A 26,816-nucleotide genomic window follows, 5' to 3' on the forward strand; every position below is an offset into this window, starting at 1 on the left:
AAAACCTAAGTGCAGAGTTTTTTTTTAAACTTCAAAACTTTCTCTTTAATCTCAAAACTAAATGGGGATATTTTTTGCCATTACGTATGCTTACCTTTCATAAACTAAAAATTGAACTCCAAGCATAATGAAACCACATTATTTTATTGCAAATGAAAAATATACAGAAACATTAATTTAAAATTTGTAAACTTTCTAAAATGAACAGTATTCACAAACATTTGAAAAACAGAAAATTTCACAACCATAGAGTTTATTCAAAATATTGGAGAACATTTCACATATATTCATATAAATTACTTTTCCACAAAGTTTTCTTGGAATGTGAAGATTACATTTAGTTCAGTTTTAAGTAAGAAACAGAAAATATTTTTGTTGGAATCATTTTGTATTGATGTTGCGATAGGTATAATGATGGAATTCATTTTCACTTGGATTATTTAAAATGAGCTAATGTGAGACAAATTGAGAAAAGATGAAGAATGTATGAAAACTGGCAATCAATGGTCCTTACCTATCCAGTAATAACTCCATAGGAATTAAACTGTTGATTCAAAGAGAACTAAATTTTGTTAAATGCCTATTATATATGAGGCATAACACATGGTGTTTTCCATGTATTTAATTTAGTACTCTTAAAACATAGGTGTTAATTTAATTTCATGCGGCTAAATCTAAAGGGTTTTATGAACTTTCTGCAATCTGAACTAAAAAATCATTAACCATTGAGCTAAGAATAAAATCATAAGTCAAAAAATAAAATGAAAGTATTACGTTTACAGAATTAGGAAAAGTTTTCAATTTGGCTGTGTGAGCACAACTTTGTAATCCTTAATGACACGTGCAGATATTTACATAATAAATCTTAAGAAGATATCTATGTGACACAAATAAAGTATAAATATTAAAATATATACATATACAAAACTACCAGTTAAGACTAACATAGTTAATCTGAATACAGGGATCCAGCATTTTATACTTCCTTAAATAACATCTTCATATTTGGGAAAAATTAATCCTTAGTTTTAGATTTGCAATAACAGTTTGGTTTTTCAATGCATATGCCCACCAGAGATTTTCAGAGTTTTTCAAATATTTCATTGTTTCTCAATGTGTTTCAACTCATTAAATCTTTCTCAGCCTTTCTCCTGGGCATATGTGTCAACACCAGTTCATTTTTCAATCCAGAGTACACATGGGTTCTTGGATTCCAAGAATGTTCCACCTGGGTGCAATATACCGCAGGCAAAGCTTTGTAACAGGTGACATTTGAGAACCGACACTAAAATTCACTAGCGTGCAGAACTATTACCACAGCCTCAGGTTGGATGCCATTAATTTCTTCCCCAAGAAGATGTCCCAGAGAAACCAACAGAGTTCTCAATAGAAAAAAGAAAAACTTTAAAAGAATTTCTACAATTTCCAAACACTACCTTTCCAGAAAATACTTTTCCTACAAACTTGTGTTCATAGCTTATATATCTGATATTCTATTCAAGTGAAATAGCAATCGACAGAGTAAACACATATTTGACCTGAGGTATCAACCCGTGTATCTTCCAGGGATTATCACTTTTCAAAAATTTGGAATGCACTAAATTGCACTTAACACTAACCTACACTGAAGAAATTATAATGCAGTAACCTCAGGCCATCACTGTGAACATCAGGCACAGTTCAATAGAACTGGAAAAATGCTGAGGTCAGCTTGACAGAATTCTGAATAATAGAATTTACAATTATTTCTACCCTGGATATACTTGAGCTAGATTACAAACAAAACTAATAACGTTTGATGTTGAACAGAAAATCCAGTCACCCTGAAGGGTTTTTCTTCCTTTTTTTTAAATGATGCAACTTTCTGATTAGGATTTCTGTTTTATTTTGAGAGAAGTAAGGTTGGTCTAGAAATCAGATAGCTAATGTCTTTTCATTAAATTAATGAGGAGAAATCTGTCCATAAACATTAAAGACCACCAAAAATATTATTCCTGCCATGCCCTTGGAGACAGAAAAATTTTATGTAAGTTTTAATAAGCAAAATGTATTTTCCTGTAGTGATCCTTGAGGTCTGAATATTCTGTTTTCTAAGAAGTTAACTTCCCTTTCTATTCTCCCAAAACACCTAAAAAAATGTATGGAAAACATGATCAAGATGAAATTTAACAGAAAAAGATAATCTACCACATATTGTGGTAGGATATATACATTTTTAAAACGGTTGGCAGCTAATTATAATTTCCTTAATAAGAGTGAAAGTGCCAAATTTCAAGAGAACAATTATGACAACCCATTCAGGTTTTTCACAAAGATTTTTCTAGTTGTTTCCAAACAGTCTATGGAAAACCCACCTTTTGGGGATTAAACATTTGAGAAAAATGGAAGTGTACCATATAATCCTAAAATAATGTAGCAATTATTTACAAAAGTCTCTACGTCAACAACAACAACAAATGACCTTTGGTATAGTAGTAAAAGAAAGGAACTAAATGAAGATAAGTAACTCGAAAGCTGAATTCGCTTGGACTTCTCCAGAAACTCAACTTTGTCTTATATTGTCCAGGTCTGAGTTAAAAAAACCCCACAAACATAATCATTTGTGTTTGTTTTTTGTTTTCCTGAAAAGAAAAAAGAGATGTGTTTCATTTATCTAAAATATAAAACATTTTTCTCCCTCCTCCATTCTCCTCTTTTTAATTAGTAATAAAATTCTATGATATGTCAATAAACTACAGTTCATAAGCCCTTCATCGGTACTTCTGTCTTGTACATTCGAGCCCACCACGGAACAGATTTCCAAGGAAGGCCTATTTTTTTCCTTTCAGGCTCTCCTCTTTAGCTATCTAGCTTAGGAAGAAGGAAGTTGTGGAGGGGGAGGAAGAGCAGCAGTGATCTCGCAGCTCAGTTTTAACGATGTGAAACTATGACTCATCAGAGAGTGGTGACTTCTCAGCACACAGTGAAGTTCACCTGTGAATTACTGTGAGACTAGGAAGAGCAGCCAAAGAAATGGAGAGCCGTCTGGCAGAGCCAAAGACATTGTGACCAGAAGAAAGAGATGATCTGAGACTCATCTAACTCTTTAACTTCTTTCGTGCACAGGGAATATTTCAAGTTTGCAGAAATGAAAAGCATCAGAAGTCTTCTGGAGGAGGATCAAAACCTTGCTCTTCAAAGCTGATGGCCAAAAATGAAGGTGTTTTTATTTGGCCTCACATCCAAATTATTAGTTAGAACTTAAAAATGCCAGCTTTCTTAGTAGTTCATCCAAGAATCAGGTATTTTTCTCCTCTCCAAGTGCCTCATATTGATTAAAGTTCAGGGTTTCTAGATACTTCAATCATCAGTCCTGCTAAACAAGGTAATGTCATCACTGTATTCTGGGGCTGAACATTCTCTGTTCTCTAGTAACACATATTTGTCTTCACTGCCATTCAGAGAGAAGACTTCTTTCTTAGTGGATGTCAGCTCACTCCAGGTAATGTCAGTGTTTTTAAAAGCATGTAGAAGGAAGATGCCATTGATAATGGTGAAGAACCCACTCAAGGTCCCAATGACATCTCCAGCTTTCATACCATACCATTCTTGGAATAAGATGGCAGAGCAAGTCACTACCATGGATGTGAAGAACACATAATAAATGGGAGTCACAAGCGATGTATTAAAGGTGTCCAGGGCCTTGTTGAGATAGTTAATCTGTGTTGTCACTGAAAGCACAAGTACAGCCAGCAAAACAAAGACCAGGGGATGCTTGTAAACTGGCTTCCATTCCAATAGTTCCTTAATGGCAATTCCCAGGCCCTTGACAGAGGAAACTGAAAATGCCCCAATCAATGAACAGATTGAAATGTAAACCAATATATTGGTCTGTCCTTTCTTGGGAGCCACGATCAAAATCAGCACCAAAGAGATCACAGTTATGATCACAGCAAAGGAAATAAATCCTGTTAGGAAGAGAAAAGAATTAAGACTTCAGAAAATGCTAATAGGATCATGCCTTTGTGAAATCCTGTCAGTCATGAGTTTAAGAGCACAGGTGTTTTGGAAAGAAAAGAGAGATTAAATTAAAAGACAAGGACAATAACATTTTCCTGCATGGCTCTCAATATGTTACAATGAACTTTCACAAACATATTATTTGAATCTCACAGATACCACTATGAGGTATGACAGACATTGTCTGACTGACTTTTTATTTTCAGAGGGAGAAACTGGCCAAAGTTTGGATTGGACTATAAGTCCTTTGCCTCTCATATCCCCATCTCTTCCTTTCCTTTTGTAGAGGGGAAGCACAAACACAAAAATAAGTTGTGTCGCTTTTTCAGAAGACTTGTGATACTCAATCAAACCTCACTATATCTCACAACCCATAACTAGTCTTGTAGGGAGCCTGTGAGATATTATTACGAATATCATTTGATGAGGAGAGAAAGTGGAGCAGAATTTGAGTGTTTCTTTCAGTTGAATCACAGACCTGGGTCTCTCAATTTCATTTCCATTTCGTGCAAAGATGTGACTTCCTCTTCTTGCGGAGCGTGGATAACCATCACAGTTGACCCCAATATACTTAATATGCAGCCTATTTTTCCATGAATGTTCAAGCGCTCATTTAAAAAATAGGAAGACAATATTGCACTGTTGGGAGAAGAAAAAAAAATCACTCTTGTTCGATTACCTTTTGATTCCATAGCAGCTTAGAAGTCACACTGTGGAACATGCCACTCTGTGTCCCCATTAACTGATCTGATTGTGCCATGTGACACTGAAAAACCTGATAATTTTAAAACTCAGAAATGATGGTCAATCAAATTTGCTTTATTGCTTTTATATCTAAACAGTTATCATAGACAATTTACACCCCTGTAATTTTCCCATGACTTTCCAACAGGTCCTACTCAATTCATTTTTAATTTTTCCATCTTCTCCTCTAAGGCCAAACAAAATGGAAGATCTTTCCCATCTTACTGGAATGATACATTCAGAATACGTCTGCTCATGAATGCTTCAAAGAAAGATACATGCCTAAAGAAGAATCACTCTGCTCAGGGCTGATATTTAACTAGAAGAGTGGGCTCTTGATATCCGTGGATTCCACCAACCGCAGATAATGCGCTATGCTTGCAATCCGCAGTTGCTTGAATCGCGGATGCGGAACCCGTAGATACAGTGGGGCTACTAAGGGGCTTGAACATCCGCAGAGTTTGGTATCCGTGGGTGCCTGGAACCAATTCCTCACCGATATCAAGGATATCGAGGGATATCGAGGGACGACTATACACACAAGTACAATAATATGGGTTGTCAAAAACACTGAAATATTTCCTTACCAGCTGCTGCGGTCCTGATACTTTCACCATCTAATGCCCCCACTGCTTCACTTGCCCTGGCTTCAGGAAGATCTAGATTGGCACCACCATGGACACCAAAGTATGACCTTCCACTGCCCCACCAGTAGGTCTGCAGCAGCTCCTGCGCACCAACCTCCTTCCCCTGATGCCCTGGCACTCCCATCAGGTCATTATCGGTACCCATTTGACCCCAAGATTGTGGTCACTTAGAGGTGATTTCCTAGAGTCGCCCTCGTGTGGCCACTTGTGAGGACTGCAGCCTCGGTGAAAACGCTAGTAACAGCTATCATTCATTGCTTTACGTGTATGTATGTGTATTAACTCATTTAATTCCCACAACACTTCTTCTACAAATAAGATGAAAATAAGGGGGTAGGCCTACTCATAAGCTTTCTACTAGCGGTTGATAATGAATGGAGATAAGAGGAAAAGAAAAAGACAACAAACAAAACAGTTGCTAAGCTACAAAATAAAAGACTTCATGGGCTCATTGAACACATTCATTTGCGATCATAAAAAGACCAGCTCAGAAAAATTAGATCCACATTCTATGAACAGGAAAATTATTCCTGTTTCCAGTACTAAAAGAAACTAAGAGGTCTCTAAACGGAAGTACTAGCAGACAATGGAAGACTTTTGGTGAAAGTTGAAATTTAACACAAACACTACGCTTTTTACGATATTATGGACTATATTCCCTATGCTTTATGTCACATCCCCGTGACATTCACAGAACTCGAAGTCTGTACCTCTTAATCCCCTTCACCTATTTCACGTAACCCTCTATGCTCCTCCCCTCTGTTTCTATGAGACTGTTTCTGTTTTGTTTTGTTTTTCAGATTCCACATATAAGTGAAACTCAGATGGTTACTAAACTTATTGTGGCGATCATTTCATAATGAATATAAACGTCGAATCACTATGTCGTACACCTGAAACTAACATAATGTTGTATGTCAACTATATTTCAATAAAAAGCCAAAAAAACCCCCCAAACCAACAGAAAAACGCTATGCTTTTTAAAGTCTTCTAATAACTATGGTCATTAACCACTATGACAAAAGAAAAGATTAACAGGGCTGTGGCAATTTGTTCAGGTGAGAGAGAGAAAAAATCTGCTAGGCTTGATCGAATCGTCACAAAAATAACATGCAATTACTTTATGTTAGCAGGAAACCGGCTCATTCTCACAAAGGTTTTCTAAACAAGACAATCTATTTAATTCCTATTTCCACTGATAATTATTGTGTAGTCTTCTCAAATTATTTTTGAGATTTTTAATTTTGTTTTGACATATGCTGAACCATATATTTTCTGTGACTTAAGTTCATCATGGAGAAGCCAGGCTCCGATCGCTCACGTACCTTATGAGAACGCTCAGAGCGCCTAGTGGGGTGACCAAGGTGGCAGGTGCAAAAGCATAGGCTGCAAAATTCGCAGCCTCCCCTGCTCCCACTGGAAAGCAAGCAGCAGTATTAATATTAAAAAGATGGACTTGTTTATCAGAAGAGAAAAACAAATGATGCATGCAAGGCAGGAGACTCTTATCCCAAAGACACTGATGGATGCATCGAGAAGGAACGATTCAACTTTTTTTATGGGGGAAGATGATTGGTTTGAAGGGATGCAGATAACCTGTAATTACCTGATGAGACCAACTCAACTAATGCAAACAGTGGTGACACATGAATACCCATTTTCAATGACTTTCAATAGAGATTTTAGCTTCTTCAGGATCAAAAACGTATTTGGTCACTCTGATGAAATCTAGCAGTTGTAATTTTGTATTAAGTAGAGAATCATTCTGTTTGCTCAAGAATACCTACTTTTAGGCAAATTAACAATAAAACAACTTGTAAGATTAGAAGGCTTTGTAGAGATCTAATGTCTGGGCTGGGGACAGGCAGAAACACTGAGGCCCATGCGGACAGGCATCGCTGAATTGCAGGTGATCTGCAAGCAGCTAATAGCGTCTTAGTAGGGCAAGGAGATCCTAGCAGCTGCTTTAAAGGCATAACAATGTGCTCCTGCAATCTATTTCTTATCTGAGGACTCTAGACATCCATGAGATACTGTGAGACAAATAACTTCTAGAGTGAGGGAAAACCCCTCCAAGAGCTGGACTCTTGTACTGGGGGCAAATTATTCTCACAGGTCACAACTGAAGCTTGCACACAGAATTTAGTATTTCATGCTGGCAAACTACGCCAAGCAAACACTTATTGTAGAAAGAGCTTCTGGAACACCCAAAAGACACCAGCACACTCTTACTTTTTCCCTCTGGCTGTTATATTCTGCTTCCTCCCAACCCCAAATCTACAGGAGGACTTAGCTTCCAGAAAACATCATAAAACAAACGGAAACTTACAGAACAATTAGGAGGTTGCTCTCTTAAGAAGAGCCATGGCAGTTTCCTTAGAATATTAAGCTTTGCTTGAATACTTCATATTATTTACATTTTTATCTTTATTGACAGCTTTCTAGGAAAATATTGATTTCATGATTATAGTACTATATGTTTGTTACTAGATAAAATCTCTAATGTTGAAGACTTATGCTTTTCTCTCTTCAATACTGGCATAAACTTTGTATATGATGAGAATAACCCTTTAAATATAGCCATATAATATTCTACCTATATTTTCACTCTATTGTGCGAGTAGAGGGTGAGGACATGCAAGTAAGTGAGAGAGAGAAAAGGGGAAAGACTTCTTCAAATATCTTTCTGGAATCTTCCCAGTACAGCCCTTGTCAGCTTTTTTTCACATGAAGTAAAAAAACAGATGTGAGAACACTTTAAAAACTGAAAGAGTTATACAAATATAAATTATTTTTATTCATCACCCTTTTAGATTCCACCATTTATTAAAGAAAAGTTTTCCAATTCTTTGTTTTCACAGGATCTCACAAATACTGAAATGGGTTACTTTATATGGGAAAATAAATGGAAATTTTAAGGCTTCTGCATGAAACAACAGTTTATGAGGTTCTTTCTTTGGAAGTTTTAGGTTTGGGATTTAACAAAGTTCCGAGGAGTTAAGAGGGAGATAGGAATCTGACAAAGTGCCTGAGGGAGCTAACACTGCCTTCTCTGCGGACATCACAGCAGCATTTAGAAAGGGCTTCGGTGCCCGCAGTCTCATTCAATCCTCAGGGCAGTCTGGAAGCAAGGGGAGTGCTGCCAACCTTCATCTTTTCTCCTTTTGTTCAGCACCAAGCAGCCAGAGGGGACTTTAATTTACCCAAGGTTTGGTCCTGGCCAGGAAAATGGACCCATTCCTTACAATACATGCCGCTAAAATAGTCACAAATTCGAATTTGGAGCTGGGAAAATGTGGGAGGAAAGAATTTTCCTTAATTGTTATGGGGAATAAAATACAAGAGAAGGATAAGTTTGTAACACAATATAATATTTCAAATGTTAACTTTTTTCCTTGCATTCCAAGACAGAATTGGGCACGTCGGGGTGGGGGGAAGGAAGAGTAAAAATCAGTTCTAAATACATATGACTTATTTTTTTTTATTAAGGTTATAAAAGCTAACATCCTTGTGAAATTACAGTTGTACATCATTATTAGTCATGTTGTAGGTACACCGCTTCACCCCTAGTGCCCTTCCCCCACCCCCTTTCCCCTGGCAGCCACCGATCAGTTCTCTTTGTCCATATGTTAACTACCACCTATGAGTGGAGTCATACAGAGTTCATCTTTCTCTGTCTGGCTTATTTCACTCAACATAATACTCTCAAGGTCTATCCATGTTGTTGTGAATGGGACAACTTTGTCCTTTTTTATGGCTGAGTAGTATTCTATTGTATATATATACCACAACTTCTTTATCCAGTCATCAGTTGCTGGGCTTTTGGGTTGGTTCCATGACTTGGCTATTGTGAATAATGCTGCAATGAAGATAGGGGTGCACGGAGCTTCTGAAATTGCTGATTTCAGGTTCTTAGGATATATACCCAGTAGTGGGATGGCTGGGTCATAAGGTATTTCTGTTCTTAACTTTTTGAGGAATCTCCATACTGTTTTCCACAGTGGCTGCACCAGTTTGCATTCCCACCAACAGTGTATGAGGGTTCCCTTTTCTCCACAGCCTCTCCAACATTTGTCACTCTTGGTTTTGGATATTTTTGCCATTCTAACAGGTGTAAGGTGATATCTTAGTGTAGTTTTGATTTGCATTTCCCTGATGATTAGTGATGACGAGCACCTTTTCATGTGTCTATTGGCCATCCGTATATCTTCTTTGGAGAAATGTCTGTTACATATGACTTATTTTATATATAAGACAATATTTATATATATAAGTTATATATTATAACTGCACAAAAATTTCTGGACTTAAACGCCGTCCTTACCAGGAAGGTAAATTAATCAATTTTGAACAATTCCATATAATTTATTTATCATTTTACAAGCAAACACTATTCTCAGCATTAAGGACTTACTTGAGAGTAATCCTGCCCACCAGAGCCATTCTTTGAGGTAAGAATGCCCACCTTGTCCTAGGAAAACAATAAAAATAAAAATTAAGTTTTAAAGTGGAGGAAGAAGCTTCGAAGAATTGACTTCTAGGAAAGGTAACTGGAACATGGTTGGAAAAGGCAAGACTTAAGGCCAAGTTAGTATATCTATTCTTTTAGCTTAAATTATTTACTTGGTCATTTCCAAAGATCTTCTAACACTTCCTATTACGTCACCTTTGATTTCTACAGAAAGTAACATTTTCCATTTGCAGGAAAATTTTATTTCATTATCATGTTTACTATATTTATGCCATTCGGAAATGTGGATAGAGTATCATAGGCCTTAAACACTTTTTTTTCAGTCACAGTTAAAATTCAAGACAGCAAACTGTAAATCATAAGTTACATTGGTACCTAATGAGGACCTTAAAGAGAAGATGATGACTGACATAAGAGCTTTAGAGGTTTTGGATAGTCAGACAGAGGATAATGAGCACTTGCCAGCTGGACTCTGCTCATTGCCTACTGTGGCATCATGAAACTCAATTTGCGCCTCGTCTACTGAAATGGACAAAAAGCTTTCCTAAGCTATTCAAAGACTTATCCTCCCACTACTGTACTCTGTGACCTTAGGTCATTGTTATGTTTGCTATAGAAAACCGAATTGTCTCATCAATTTTAACACACTTAACCCTGTGGATTTGGCCTATCTGATTTTGTTACAGTTAAACTAAACAGGATACATTAGCTGTGAAGATTATCTTGCAAGGTAGTTAACTATGTTTATTTAGGATTTTCCCCTTACAAAACTTGCAAATGACTAAATTGGAATCATATTACAATATGATTTTATAATCCTTTTAAAAACTTAATATCACAAATATTTTCTCATGTCCTTAATTAATGGTTGAATATTCCCAAATCTGGCATATAATTCTTTACTTGACCTGTATGCCATTATATATATACATATACATATATATATATATGTGTATATATATATACTCTTTCTAGTTTTGTTCTCATTATATAAGACCCTTAAATAAATATCCTGGTATATAAATCTAGGTGGTATCCTTGTTCACTTCTTAAGAAAAATTCCCAAAAGTGGAATGATTGGTTTTAAGACATTAACATTTTTAAGATTTCTCAAATTCTCTCAGGGAAGTTTGTACCCATTTATACTGCCTCTAGCTATGTTTGGGAGGGCTATTTATTTCCCAAAGTCCCTTACCAACATACGGCATTATCTTTAAAAAAACCCCCACAAAATCTTGTTAAAATGGTAGGCAAGAACCTAGGAGCTCATTGTTACACAGTTGATATCTCGTTGGGTACTAGTGAAATAACATTTACTTATTTATGTTTATCAGCCACTTGCATTTCTTATTTTGTGAGTTTCTTATTTATGTGCTTTGCCTATTTTTTGTCAAAGTACTGGCAAATAGAAATGGCAAGCAATAGAACACATTGGAGTATATGAGGAAGCCATTTGGTGTAAACCTAATTCAGCCTGACTTTGTTTTTTCCAAAAGGGCCTGACATGGCCATAGAGCATGCATTGTATATCTGCTATAAACATTTACTATGACAAGAACAAATGGCCTTAAGATAAAGGTGCAACTTCCCCCCACATTGGCATTTCCTTAAGGATAAGCATCTTTCCTTAGGCTAGGAACTGATTGCTGTGCTCACCTGTGACCACCCAGCTGGAGATAGCAGACCTGCCACCCTGCTGTGTCCACTGAGACAGCAGACCTACCTGCTGTGTCCATCAATCGCTGTGCCGACAGAGCAGTCTCGAGACTATTGTAAAAGGGACATTTCAATCATATGTGAAACATCCTCTTTGGGGGTATATAACCACTCTGTGCACACCACTTCTTTGGTGCCCTTTCTTCCTTCGGGAAGAAAGCCCCGGGCCATGGTCCTCACATTTTAGCTCAGAATAAACTCATGCAAATTTTCATTTATAGATTGGTTATGGATTATTTTCGTTGACAGTACTAATCTTTTTCTTAATGACTATAGTCACTTTTTATATATTGTGGATCTTAACTACCCTTTTTCATGTATTTTGAAAATTTCTCCCTGTATGTCATTTCCTTTTCAGTTTTAGTTAAAAGTGTTTCCATATATGAATTTTTTTTGTCAATCCAGATAATCTCTTCCTTTATATAGAATAGATTCTTCCTTTATCTTTATGTTTAAAAAAGCCTTCTTTTAGGTTTTTAAAAAATTATTTCATTTTAAATTCAACTCGGAACTATGTGGAATTTATTTTGCTGAATGGCATGAATTAGAACTCTCAGATTTTTCTCCTCTAATTTTTTCCAATTTTCTCCATACCTTTGATTGAATAATCTATCCCTTCTCCAGTAGAATGAAACGCCACTTTCAAAAATCATATATTAAATTGTTATATGTACTTAGGTCCTCTTATAAGTTTTCAATTATTTTTTACTATTTTGTCTATTTTTTAATGCCAGTACCAAACTTTTAATTAATATAGCATTATAGTATGTTTTATTTTCTGATAGTGCAAATCTCCCCTCAATAGTGCTCTTTTAGAAACTTGTTTGCACAATTCATAGCTGTTTATTTCTCCAAATGAACTTTAGAATATTATTTAGCTCTTTTATGGTATTATTCTTGATAAGAATGATGGAAAAGTCAGAGTTAATGAAGGATAGTCAAGCAGAGCTACCCAGCATGGGAAGTGTGACTTAAAATAATAAAATAAAATTTAAAATTAAATAATAATATTATTTAATATAATGTTAATATATATTATTATATATAATATATAATATAATTAATAATAAAAATATTAAAATTAAATAATAATATTAAAAAATAATAAATAAAATAAAAAAATTTGTGTGACTTAAAATAAATAGAAACCCAATTCTACTGCTGTCCGTTTATTGATTTAACAAACATTTACTGGGTGTCAAGCACTATGGTAGGAAGATTCTTGCTCCTGTGACCCTACTATCAATAAACAAGCAAACCTGTTGACAACAAGTCAATAAACAATAAATGTACCATGACGACTTATTCTCAGCACGATGAAGGAAAGCATTAGTGCCATGAGTAACAGGGGTGGTGGTGAGGGGGACCTCTCCTGAGAGGAGGGTCGAGGAAGGCCTTTCTAGGGTGGTGATGTGTAAGCTGAAGTCTGAAGGATGAATCAGCCAAATGAAGGGGAGGAGACGAGAGCTCCAGGCAAAGGGAAAAGACCTGGAGGTGGCAAAGAACTTGGTATACTGGAGGAACCAGAGAAAAGTCGGTGACTGGGAGGGTAGCAGAAGAGGAAGCTGGAGAGGTAGCCGGGCTATTTCATGCAGGAGGTCTGAGGCTGTGGAAAGATGCTTGGATTTTATTCTGAGTGCAAAGAAAAGTCACTGACATGTTTTAAGAAAGGGAGCAGCATGATCTGACTTTGAATACTGCAGCTCCAGTCTAAGCTATGAAAGAGGAACCCACACCACACAGAAACCTCTTGAAGCAAGAATTTTGGTCTCGCTCTAAAGGAGATATAACTGGCTCAATCCTGGAAACTGCTGATAAGAGAATTGCTAAGAAGGAAGACAGAGGCTAAGATATACAGAGAGAGCAAAATATTATTACTATAGCATTATGGTCTTACAATGGCATTAATTCTGCAGTTAGAAACTTAAATTCGTTAGTTGCATCCGTTTCTTACCAGCTCTAGTAACACCCTTGTTGGCCAGTTGCAAGAGGCCCTTCTTTTTCAATACGAAGCTGGAGCCAATAAAAACACTGGAACTCACTGCCAGTACCAGGCCCACATAAAGATTGTATTTGTTTTCTACATTTGCAGAAATGCTCAAGTTGGTTATGCTGGAATTCAGGTCCCTGTAGAGGACAGGAGAAGCCAACGGCTGTGACACATTTGTGATCTCACACCAAGCCTGGGAGGAGTTAGGACAGACCAGAGACAGCACGTAGCCTGGAAAAAGGAAAGAAACAAATGTCAGCAAAGGAAAGGGAGATGCATTAATGTTTATTTACTCCCTCTCTGCAGGAAATAGAAAGTTGCGTAGATGGTACTGAAACACTGTTTTTGCTGAATGAAGGGAAGTCCCTGGTGGGTGGTCCACAGGCCTGTGGACACGTTGAGTTTGGCTCATACAGGTTCTCAAAAATGTTTAAAAAATTATTTAGTTGTCATCATTTAAAAGGAGAGGTTTCGCATGAAAGTCTGGATTCCTCTTATAAATTGGAGAATCTGGCAATACTTGGTTCTTTGTTCTAGCAAAAGAGCATCCTGCTGGAGCAGCGTGTAGCTTTTTAGAACTGGCTTGGGCTCAGCAATTCATCACAGCCCCCCACATCCACTTCACTCCTTCACATCATCAGCCTGTCTCCTGGAAAGCAGTGTTTGTGACATAGGGAAAGGGCGCAACAAACTCACTGGTCTAGAAATCACCACGCTGGAGGAATTGAGCTAACCCATTTGGTGGAGTATGAATCGTGCATTTCAGAAAACATATTTTTAAGTGGGCTTAGTTTTCTGTACTATCTGTCCCTGAAGAGCGTGATTTTCAGGTCTATTAATTCACTTTCTCCTAAACAAAATGGAATCTAGGAGAAAAGTGAATTAAACATCAGTAGGCTTTTTTAAAAATAGGACTCAAAAGAGTATGTAAATACACTGAACCAGACCCATTATTATAAGTACTTGGGAATTTTGAGGTAAAATTAAAACACAAAAAAGAAAATATTTTACACTATATAAGAAACTTTGTACAATCTGTTCTCCACTTGAAAAGCTGTCGACAATGTGACATTGTGGCTAGATTTTCTGATTGCATTTTCAACTTTTTTTTCCTTTTAAAAGGCATATTTTCCCATTATGAATTATGCTAAACAAAAAAGGGCAAAGAAAAATTAATCAAGTACAATTTTAGAATTTGAGGACAAAAATCAGTTTTCCATCTCAAAAATCTTAAGAAGAAATAACAAAACAAAGACAAAACAAAACAACAAAAGACCAAATAATGTCTTAGAAACAAAACATTGGATCTATGGTTCCCTGGCAAAACCTTATGAGGTCATCTGAATTTTATTACATACAGACTTAAAAAACAACCATAAGGTTCAGTTCTAGAAAAAGGTAAAATAATTGAATTCAAGCTTTTCATGATCATAATTTCATTTATCTCTGTAACTTGAAAATGAACCAACTTCGATTCAGAGATACAGGATAAAAGTTTTCTAAGACAAAACTTCTAAATATTCCAAGGAGAATTGTATTACTTCAGGGATATTCTATAAGGTCAAGGAATTTTCAGGCAGGTTGTTTTAACAAGAATTGCTACAAAATTTCAAACAAGTTCACCCTTAGCAACCTTGTTCTGGGCACTGTTCACCTCATCTAAACCCCAAGAGTGGAAAGCAATTTCTGATAGTAAGAATTTCAGCTGCATTAATTCCTGAGAAAACATCCGACTTGACTTTCCAGTGAATTCCATGGCTGCATTAGTGTCCCTTACTACGTAGTTAACATAACCATTTCAAAACTTTATCTCTGAAAATAGTGTGGGTGGATCTCATTCCAGTGAAACAATATTCTTTCTCAGCTGTTGACATAGCAAAATGTTTCCGACATTTTATGGGCCATAGGGGCAAAGGGTGATAAGGGAGAGAGAGCAAGTAATCTTTGTTGCATTTTGTAAGTTTCCATTGTAAGCAGCAGACATTAATGCTGCAATTTTATGGAAGGAAAAATAATAAAAATCTTGTCGGGCCACCGACCTTAGAACTTTAATTGTTATATGGTTTGGAAGCATATTAAGAAGAGAGACTATGGCAGATGTGATTGAAGGAGGGGGTGAGGGAGTAAGAAAGTGGATGGTGGGTTGGTGGGTTTGGAGCGGGGAAGAGCAGGAGGGGAGGGGTGGGTGAGGCAGGGACTCTGCAGTGTTTCAGAGGAATCAGAGGGACCTCAAAATCAGAGCTGGCTTCCTAAGATTTGAGCAAGCAAAATAATTATTCAGGGAGTTTAACCTAGAATTTATTCAACAAAGAAAGAGAAAATCTATTACATTCATTATTTTTCATTTTAATAGACACTGTGAATAGCCCTCTAAAGCAATTTTACCAATTTATACTCCTGCCAGTAGGAATCATGTATTACTTCTTTGATGTTGTTATTATTTACTTTTCCACATATTGAGTAATTAATATTTAGGAAATATGTGTCGATTAGAAAGAAAAATAATTCAATATACACCAATATATAAACCATCCAGTTTAAGAAATAAAACATTGCCCCTCAGAGGTAATGACTGTCCTGATTTTCTGCTTGACATTCTTTTGCTTTAAAAAAAATTATTTCCCCTATATGATTATTTCTTCAAATAATAAATTGTTTAGTTTTGCCTCTTTTTGCACATATAAAAATGGAAGCATACGGTATGTATTCTTTGGTGACTTGCTTGTTTTTGATATTTATCAATGTAGATGCATGTGGCTGTACTTCAGAGTTTGTTTTTCCGGCCACTAGTTTATAGAATTCCACTGTATGACTATCTCACCATCAATTTTTCTATTTTATAGTTGGTGGACATTTGGGTAATTTACAGTGTTTTTGCTCTTACAAACGTTACTGCCAATGTCCTCAATTACGCTGAACCATATGTAATTGATGATATTTGACAATTTCTGAACCTACAAATATAGCAGTTTCACATGGTTCAACTGTATCTTCTATGTACAGGTGTGAAAGTTTACTTACATATACAACTTAAAAATTTTAAAACAAAGTTCAAATTTCTATTGGGTTATATGCCTTTCCCCATCTTAAGCTCCATTACTAACTATCTATAATCATGGGCAAGTTGAATAATCACTCTTGGCTTCAGTTTCCTCATTTCTAAAATGAAGGAGTTTGACTTGATGATTCTGAAGATGCCTTCTATAATTCTGCGGCTCGATCACAAGCTATCTTTGTTCCCAGAGTAACTTAGTTACAATCCTGGCAGCTCACAAATGTTGCTGATGGACTAGCTCTAAACTCACAGGTACTTGTAGTTGGAAGACATTTGAAAGCACCTGTGGCCAAGATATTAAGTGACTTGCCGAAGTCGTGTAATTTCCAAAGCCAGCGCCACATAATCCAATTCCAAGGCCAGTATTTTTTGTATTTAAGAAAAGTAAAAACATAGAGTACAAACAAAGCCAGTTGAAAATTATTATTAATGTTTACACCAAGATGAAATGCTTTGAATAATTTTTTCAAGTACACTTTGCCTATAGAAAATAGTGATTTAAATTGTTCAGTTTATTACATGGAGTAGGATATCTGATTTCTAAGAAGTCAGTGATTGTATAAAACTATATTTTTAATCACGGCAAGATGTTTCCAGTTTGTGGAAATAATTGTCTCATGATCTGCTCTGTATTAGTCTGGATTATTATTCAGCAAATATTCATTCCCTTACCTCTCACAATGTGGACAGAGTATTCATCCCCTGATATTGGGCTGGAAGTGAGTTGGTGGCCAGTGGGGCTCCAAATGTACTAACAGGTCTGGGTTTACTCTCTTGCATCTCTGTATTTGTCAGGAATAGAGCTTCCCTGAGGAGCTGCTGCCCCTTCAGCCTGGGCCCCAGAATGAAAACTCATGGAGCAGATATGAGCTCATCCCACATAAAGAATCTAAATCCAGGTGAACCTAGTCTAGGGCAGTCAACCATTAGCTGACCTACAGACACATAAGCAAGAATATGTGAGTGTTGTTTTTAGCCATTGGGTTTTGGATTGTGTGATATGTGGCAACAGAGGACTGACACACCTGCCCATTCATAGCAGCAAAGGAAAGAACAAATGAAATCTCTTTCTGTCCCCTACAATTTAATCTCCAAATAATATCAGACAGCGTCAATGAGAATATGCTACTCCCCTGCTTAATCCCCCACTCCCCCTGCTCACTGCAATTATAACAAAATTTAAACTCCTAATCCTGGACTCTTTTAAAAGCTTTACATGATATGAAGCTTGCACACTTCTGACATTATATTGCATTTCTCTCTCTCCCTGTCACTCATTCTCTGAAACAACACTAGTCATTGACAAATAAAAATGGCAAGCAATAGGATATATTGGAGTATATGAGGAAGCCATTTGGTATAAACCTAATTCGGCCTGACTTTGTTTTTCCAAGAGGGCCTGACTGTGGCCATTGAGCATGCATTGTATATCTGCTTAGATATTTTGAGATAAAGGTGCAACTTCCCTTCCCCTCCCAACATTGGCATCTGCTTAAAGATTAAGCATCTTTCTTTAGGCTGGGAACTGATTGCAGCGCTCATCTGTGACCGCCCAGCTCGAGGCAAGAGACCTGCCACCCTGCCGCGTTCACTGAGACAGCAGACCTATCTGCTGTTTCCATCAATCGCTGTGCTGATGGAGCAGCCTCGTGACTATTGTAAAAGGGACATTTCAATCATATGTGAAACATACTCTTTGAGGGTATATAACCACCCTGTATACCCCCACTTCTTTGGAGTGCTCTGTTCCTTTGTGGAAAGACTCTCCCAGGTTATAATCCTCAGATTTAAGCTCAGAATAAACTCATCCAAATTTTCATTTATAGATTGGTTATGGATTATTTTCATCGACATCATCTTTTCACTCATTGAGTCAACAAATACTTTTTGAGTATCTGTTAACTGTCAGGCATTTTCTAGAAGCTGGGGATACAATGGTGAATAAAAGAAAATTCCTGCTCTCTAGTATTCATTATAATGGGGGGAAATCAAATAAACCAGTGAATTAACAACTACATAAAATGTGGAGTGCCACGGAAAGCAGTAAAAGCAGCATAAAGGAATCCTTTTTAAAAAACAGCATTAAATGGAAAAACCCCTTTGCTAAGTGTAAATAGAAAAACCCTGAGGTGGGAATTTGCTTGAGGGGGGGAAGGAACCGTGACCAGCCAGGCTGACTGGCGAGAGGGAAGAGAGAAGAGAGACGGTATGAGATGCAGGGGGTTGGGCGATGGGGGTGGGGGTGAGGGGTGAAGGGATGGGAGTAGGGGTGGGGGAGAGGTGGTAGGAGATGTGGGGGTGGGGGTGGTGGTGTTGAAGAGCAGTAGGGGGCAAGATCAGGTGAACCGAGCCTTTAGATAAGGCTCCTTTCCATTTTCTCTCTCCTTCCAAAATTCCAATGGCTCCCCTTCTCATTCAGAAAAAATCCAAAATGCCCACTGCAGTCTACAAGGGCCTACAGAAGCCTGCCTCAGGCTCTCTCTCTAACCTTGCTCCTTACTATTGTCTGTTTGTTTGTTTGTTTCTGTTCCTTTGATAGGCTAGGTTCCTTCTCACCTCAAACCTTAAGTAGCCCTTGCTCAGCCTGAGTAGTGGCCGCCATAGCTAGCTCCTTCCAGTCACTAAACTCTCACTTAAAATGTCACCTCTTTAGAAAGATCTTATCTGCCTTCCCAATCTAAAGGAACTTCTCAGTCACTTTTCTTCATATCCCCCTATTGAATACTGCCAATCAAACAAACTTCCTGTTACAGATTAATTACGGCTTTATAACAGCACTGTATATCCATATAGCTATTTCATTTATTCTATCAAAAAAATAGTTGTTGAACACCTGCCATGTAAGGCCCCAGGTTAGGTACTCATTTGTTCAACACTTAGCAAATTCTTATTGAGCACTCCCTGGGTGCCAGGCCCTGTTCTAAGAACTGGCGGGATAGTGATCGACAAGACAGACGAACAGTTCTCTGTTGTCACGGAGCCGACAGTTCTAGTGAGGGAATTAACAGGACTTAGGGGAGCAGGATAGGAATGAGAAATAACTTAGCACAAATTTGGAGCAGAACAAGAATGAGAAATAATTTTAAACAAAGTTGGAATTCAAGTCATAGGAGACACATCTACACATACACTCCAATAGAGTTGGGTAAAAAGCCCATTATTTCAATTAACCAAAATAAAATTGAAGAGATACTGTCAATTTCTTAAAAAGTTAAAAACCTGTATTTCTAAGCAAGATCTTCCTACTCTCAGTGTGTTTAGAAGCAGAGTACTCTAGGAGGACTGGAAACCATCAGATCTCCTACACAAACTGCACGTTTCCACACTTCACACTCTCTATATTACGAAAGTCCCTAAATCCTCAAAAAAAACCCAAAAAATCCTCTTGAAGTTAAGAAAAGTGAAAGAATGAGGATGTAGGAAAGGGTCCCAGCTTGTATGTCACTTCCTGCATGGGGCCTTTCCTGAGTACACAATCTGAACACCCCAGTTCTCTCAATACATTATCCATGCACTCACCACTTTTGTAATTTCTTTTTTATTCATTTGTTTCTTGCATACTATCTGCCGTCTAGACAGTAAGCTGCTTGGGAGTAGGTACCTGGTCGTAGAGTCTAGAACAAGACTGTCTTGCAAATCCCTCTATACCAGCACTAGGCCAACGCCTGGCACATGGGACTCTTGCTATTCAAATGAATGAATAAATGAAAAATTGAGCCTTTACTCCATGTCAGGCTCTGAACTGTGTGTGTTTCATATGCAATCCCTCTATATTCCTCACAACTGTCAACTGTAGAAATTATTCCCAACTTATAGTGGAAGAAAGACTCAAGGAGGCTAAATCATAGCTGAGAAGATGGGCAAATGCCATGAAACCTGCTGCCAAAAACTAAGCTCTTTCCATCACTACTCATAATAGTAGATTCTGATTTCTCTTGTCTTCCCCACCAGCCTCCCACATGATTAATTACCACAGTTAGTCACACGTATTAAGCAGAGAGCTTGAATAGTTCTTTTCGGAACTAAATGCATGAGCAAAGCAGGGAAAACATCCGGAAGTTCAAACAATTGGTGTAATTCACACACCCTCCTTACTTAAATATCCTCAAGTAAATAAGGGTGGATGGGTCAGTAAAAGACTGACTTAATGGTTTTGGAATTACTGAGACAAAGTAGACTATCTAGGAAATAATTCTAGATCCAGCTGCCTTAGTAACCACTTCCAAAACCTCGGCTTTTGAATAGTTTGTGAATTATACAAGGGTTTTCTCTTTCTTTGTGTGTCCTCTTCCCCCTGTGCCCCGCATTGTTTTGACTAGTTCATTGCATTTTTTTTTTTTTTTTTTTTTTTGACTCTCCACATCAAGTTGTAAGCTGGAAGAGCCAGGAGGATAGAAAACCCGGGAAGTTGCCAGCAACTTTGGGAAAGCATAGTTCTTGCCACGCCCCTCGTTGCCCCCTCCCTCCTTACGTCATTACCAGATAAATTAGAAATCGACTTTCCCCGTGACATCGTGAAAACCATCATTTCAGTTGATACACACCCTTCCTGTCCGCATACCCCCCTGCCCCTCTCCCCCGGTCCCTATTTTATCCGGGCTCACCCCTGCCTTCTGCATTGAGAATGTAGAAACCCTGCCAGCGTTGTAACTTCGCGGCAGAGGGCAAGGGGCAGCGCCCAGTGGTTTTACAGCTTGTGGGTGGGGGCTGAAAACAGTCCAGCAAGTAGTGAGAAACTCACAAATGACTACGCCCAGTTCCCGGCTCCTCTTCCGTCAGGCTCGCACTTTAAGCAGCCAAGAAGTGACTGCACAGTGAGAGTCATCCGCGAGGCTAATGGGGTAAGAGAGATTTTCATCTCGAAGAAAGACGAGAGATGTGGGCGGCCCAGGCGGGTCCAGCGCCCTCCCCCGAAGACCAGGGCGCCTGACATTCCACGGAATCTGACCCTCGCGGAGCCAGAGCAGGGAGTACACAGGACTCCTGCCTGGTCTCCGGACACTCTCTCTGCTCACTGGGTGATGTCGACCGCGGACTCTGGGTATGAGTCTTGAGTCAGAGGAAACGTCTTTCTCAGACGAGACTTGGGAGTCTTACCACACCACCCTGAACTTCCCCGTCACGATACTCAGCACCCTGTAATTTACATGGGTCTGCCTTCCGCACCGGAGCAGGAGCCACATGGTATGTCTTGTTGGACTCAGGCTTTCCCATCGAGCCTGGCATACTGTAGGCACCAATAAATACTTGTTGATCGGCTGGCTGGCCGACAGAATAAATGCATGAATGAATGCACTAAGAGTGGGTGTATCCCTTACTCTTCTCCACAGGACCCGGGACCGTCCACCCGGTCTCATCGCTACCCAGACGCCAGGGGCCCCGGCTCGGGGCCGACACTCACCTTCTCGGCAGGGTTCTCCCGGCGGCAGCCTCAGCTGTTCCCCCATGGCCCCCGGACGGGGCTTCCCGGGCGCAAGCGCTCGCTCCTTACCCGCCTGGGCTTCTCCTCCCGGTGGATACGCTTTGGGGTGGAGCTGAGGAGTCTCGGACAGGTGCGTGCTCTGACCCCGCCCCCGGACATCATCAGCCAATGGGGATGGCTGGGTGGGGCCTCCGCGCGAGCCAAGCCCCCGAGGGCGGAGATTGGGCGCTAATTCTGAGCGCAATGCGGGCTGCTGGAGCCGCGCAGCGGAGAAGGAAGGCACAGCCCAGAGGAAAGACGTGTCTCGGAGCCCGGAGGCCGCCCAGGCAGCTGTCCGAGAATCCAGTGGAGTAAAGGCTGTGCTGAGGCCCTATAATGGCTCCTCTGGAGTCGACGTGTCTCCTGTCCTGAGTTCTGAGGGCCCTGCTTCGGGCGTTAGCGGCTTTGCACGGAAGTTGCTGGCCAGTGGGATTCTGCTCTGATTACCCTGCTAAAGTTCATTCTGGGGGCTTTCTAACAGACTTTGCCCTTCTATGCTATTATTAGCTTCTCCCGTGGTTCCCCGACTTCAAACTCCGGCCCCCTTTTTCTAAGGCATATAGTTATTTGCAATAAACCTTAAAGTAAAGGCAATGTTCAAACTGGAAAGACTTATTCCTACAAAATAATAGTAGCTAACAATTATGATATTCTTATTTTACCATGCATATGTAGGCACTTTGTATGTATTAGCTCACTATATCTCACAACATAGTGTATTAACCCTTAGTTACAAATGAAGGATCAGAGACAAAGAGCGAGGTTAAGTAACTCAACCAACTAGTCGGTAGCAGGCTTGGCAGCAGGTTATTATGCAACACAAAATGGATACAATTCCTGCTAAAACCCTCACAGAATGGGATGCCTTTGTGCTCTGGGATTTCGGCACTGAAGAAAATACTCTTGTTTGCTTCCCTTACCTTTGCTACAGTAGTCACAAACAGTGCTATTAACTTTATTACCTAAGAATTTCGTAGCAGAGACCTCAATCTTGCTTTGCTTGTTCTTAGGCTGATAAGAGAAGAGTTAAGAATAATCAGTTAACAATACAAGGCACACACTTTCACATGTGGTTGGCTTGGTGGAGAAGGAGTAGCGTGGGGAGGAGAATAGGTGAAACTTGGAAGGGAGAGAGATTTATGCCAAATTTGGATAACAAGACTTCAAACTTAGATTTCTATTTAAACGTTTTGTTTGGACATCAGACTTGAAAATTTTGCCTTTATTGAAGATTGGTGATGACGGCAAATGTGATCTAAAATATTGTTCATTTATGACTTATTTGACACTTAGATAACATTTATGTGGGCAAACACTATGTAAATATTTGCTTTTTAATTCATCATAATAGATAGATACTATTATTAATCCCCACTTTACAAATGAGGAAGGGGAGGCACGTAGAGATTAAGTAACTTGCCTGTGGACACATAGCTAGTAAGTGGTGAAGCTGAGATGCTAACTAAGGAAGTCTGGCTTCAGAGTCTGTGTTCTTAACCCGTTTGCTAACTGGATATTTAAAAAAAAAAAAACTCTAAAAATGTAACTTTGAGATGATTTTTTTTATAAAAATCAAATTCCAGTTTCTTAGTAAAGGTCTATTTCAGGTAGGAGGCACTTTGTTACAATTCTTGTTTTTCAGTTCTGAAAATAAAAACACTCAGAAAAAGTATTTAAACTTAGGATCACTGTTTTCCCAGTTTAAATGTTGCCCAGCAGAACATCATAGTAATGAAGGCGTTACTAGGCAGTCCTTCACTGACTATTTCTAGATGACTTTGGATGTTATGTAGTTACAGCACCATAGACTGTCATGAGTGACATTAATTTTGGAGACTTTTATTCACCAAGAAAACATGGTGTTTATTTAACCAAAAGAGGAGCATTCAAAAATCTCTAACTAGCCCACTCCATGACTCCGGGAAAATTCCTTCTCTAACTCAAACCTTAGCATGTGAGATCCTCTAAAATGTCAGCTACTGTCTTATTGGTCTTTGTGTGAGGCCACCTAGACCCAGCAGTGATGGTCTTAATAGGAACAATCAACAGAGCCTTAAGGCCTCAAGACACAAGGCCACTAGTTCTTTGAGCAGCACGGGGTCTGAGAGGGACCCCATTGTGAAGCTTTAACCTCTCCTTTGCTGGATCATGGAGAAGATCGTGGAGAGGTTCCTGGAGCAGGGGATGGGTGACTAAGTGGGAGGGATGGTAGTTGGGGAGGGGACTTGAGACTATTTGCAGGAATGTTCCAGTCCTGCTTAGCACTGTGCCAAGTCTGCTGTTGAGAATTCGTGATTCCTTATTTTTTTCTCAATCATTCTAGCTAGGAGGCTATCAATTTTATTAGTCTTTCCAAGAACCAACTTTTTTTTTTTTTTTTCGCTTTTTCTCCTCAAATCCCCCCAGTACATAATTGTGTATTCTAGCTGTGAGTACCTCTGGTTGTGCTGTGTGGGATGCTGCCTCAGCATGGCTTGATGAGCGGTGCCATGTCCGCCCCCCAGGATCCCAACTGGCGAAACCCTGGGCCACCCAAGCGGATTGTGCCAACTTAACCACTCAGCCACAGGGCAGCCCCCAAGAACCCACTCTTACTCTTATTGATTTTCTTACCGATTTTTAAAATTTTGTTGACTTCTGCTGTTATTTTTATGATTTCTTTCTCTTCACGTTGAGTTTAATTTGCTTTTCCTCTTCTAGTTTCTAAGGTAGAAACATAGATCTTTGGTTTTAAATCTTTATTTCTTCTAATACAAGCATTTAAAGCTAACATTTACTTCCAAATACTGCTTTAGATACATCCCACAAATTTTGATATGTCATATTTTTATCATTTAATTCAAAATATTTTAAAATTTTCCCTGTGATTTCTTCTTTGATCCATGGTTATTTAGGAATATGTTGCTTGATTTCCAAATATTTGGGGATTTTCTAGATATCCTTCTGTTATTGAGTTCTAATTTAATTCTGTTTTGGACACGGAACATATTCAGTATAATAACAGTCCTCTGAAATTTATTGAGGTTTGGTTTATGGCCTGGCATATGTATTATCTTGGTAAATGTTCCAAATGAAATTGAAAAGAATGTATATTATGTAGTTATGGGTATAGTGTTTTATAAATGTCAATTAGGTTAAATTGGTTGCTCAAAATCTAGTTTATTACTGATTTTTAAATTTGTTCTATCGATTACTGAGAAGACTTAAAATCACCTGTAATTATGAGTTTGTCTATAAATTTAATGCTGTACATTTTTGCTTCATGAATTTTGAAGCTTTGTCATTAGATGCATATACAAGTAGGATTATTATGTCTTCTTAATGAATTGACGCTTTTATCATTATTAAATGTCCCTGTTTATTTCTTTTTTTTTTCCCCTGCTTTTTTCTCCCCAAATCCCCCCCAGTAAACAGTTATATATTTTAGTTGTGGGTACTTCTAGTTGTGGCATGTGGGACGCCTCCTCAACATGGCCTAATGAGTGGTGTCATGTCCGCGCCCAGGATCCGAACCCTGGGCTGCCGAAGCGGAACGCGTGAACTTAACCACTCGGCCATTGGGCCGGCCCCTGTCCCTGTTTATTTCTAGTAATAGTTTTTGACTTGAATTTACTCTGTGTCATGTTAATATAGCTAAGCCAGCTGTTTTGTTATTAGAGTTTACATGTCATACCTTTTTCTGCACCTTTACCGCTAACTTATCTTTAAAACTTATTTCTAGTAAATGACATGTAGATGCATTTTACTTTTTTAACTGAGCTGACAATCTCTGCTTCTATAGCCTTTTTAGTATGATTGTACATTGTGTAATTATTGATGTGGTTAGGTGAAAAACTAAAAAAATTCTTTTACCATTTCTTATAGTGTAGATTTGCTAGCAATAGGTTCTTTCTCTTTTTGTTTGTCTGAAAAAAAGTCTTTATTTTGTCTTTGTTTTTAAAGCTATTTTTCCTTGGTACAGAAGTTGACAGTATTTTTCTTTCAGCACTTTTAAAGATACTGTTCCATTGTCATCTAGTTTTGCTTCTATTAGAAATCTGTGACTATCCTTTTGGTTTTTTCCCACTGTGTGTAATGTGCCTATTTTCTACCTCTGGCTGTTTAAAAAAAATTTTTTTTACCACTAATTTTCAATAATTTGCTTTTTGTTTGCCTTGATATGATTTTCTTTGTGTTTATTCTGCATGGGTTTATTGATATTCTTGAATATATGGATTTTCTTTTCATCAAATTCAGAAAATTGTTGGCATTATTTCTTCAAATATTTGTTTTTACCTCCTCCCTTCCAGGACACCAGTTATACATATGTTGAGCCACTTAATATAGTTTCATGAATCACTGAGGTACTGATGTTTTATCTCTTGCTTCAGTTTGGGCAGCTTCTATTGCTAAATCTTCAAGTTCACTTATCTTTTCTGTATTGTCTATTGTACTGAATAGACATCTGGTAAATTTTTCATTTCAGATAGTTTACTTTTAATTTCTAGAAGTTCTGTTTGTTGTTTTTTTCATGTCTTTCACGTTTGTTTATTCATTATGTATATGTTTTATTTTGAATTCTTGAGCATGTTTATAATAGATATTTTAAGATCCTTATTTGCTAATTCCATCATCTCTGTCATTTCTAGGTGTGCAACTATTGACTGATTCTTTTTTTCATGATTATAGATCACACTTTCATGCTTCTTTGTGTGTCTAGTAATTTCTGAGTGAGTGCCAGACATTATGAGGTT

General features: G+C 38.2%; 1 protein-coding gene and 1 long non-coding RNA gene across 2 annotated transcripts; one reads left to right on the forward strand and one right to left on the reverse strand.

Annotated features, from left to right (window-relative positions):
* Positions 1-236: 236 nt before the first annotated feature.
* Positions 237-22,180, reverse strand: NIPAL1 (NIPA like domain containing 1). The gene is made up of 6 exons (XM_008535839.2): positions 22,024-22,180; positions 13,532-13,798; positions 9,805-9,861; positions 6,716-6,806; positions 4,478-4,638; positions 237-3,947 (listed from the first exon to the last, which is right to left on the reverse strand). The coding sequence occupies exons 1-6, from the start codon at positions 22,067-22,069 to the stop codon at positions 3,340-3,342; spliced, it is 1,230 nt and encodes a 409-aa protein (XP_008534061.2). The 5' UTR covers positions 22,070-22,180; the 3' UTR covers positions 237-3,339.
* LOC139082591 (uncharacterized) lies at positions 21,374-26,425 on the forward strand. The gene is made up of 2 exons (XR_011538759.1): positions 21,374-21,806; positions 21,953-26,425. It is a non-coding gene; the product is annotated as an uncharacterized lncRNA (long non-coding RNA).
* Positions 26,426-26,816: the final 391 nt, after the last annotated feature.

Source organism: Equus przewalskii, chromosome 3, assembly GCF_037783145.1.
Source record: "Equus przewalskii isolate Varuska chromosome 3, EquPr2, whole genome shotgun sequence".
Classification (NCBI taxonomy): domain Eukaryota; kingdom Metazoa; phylum Chordata; class Mammalia; order Perissodactyla; family Equidae; genus Equus; species Equus przewalskii.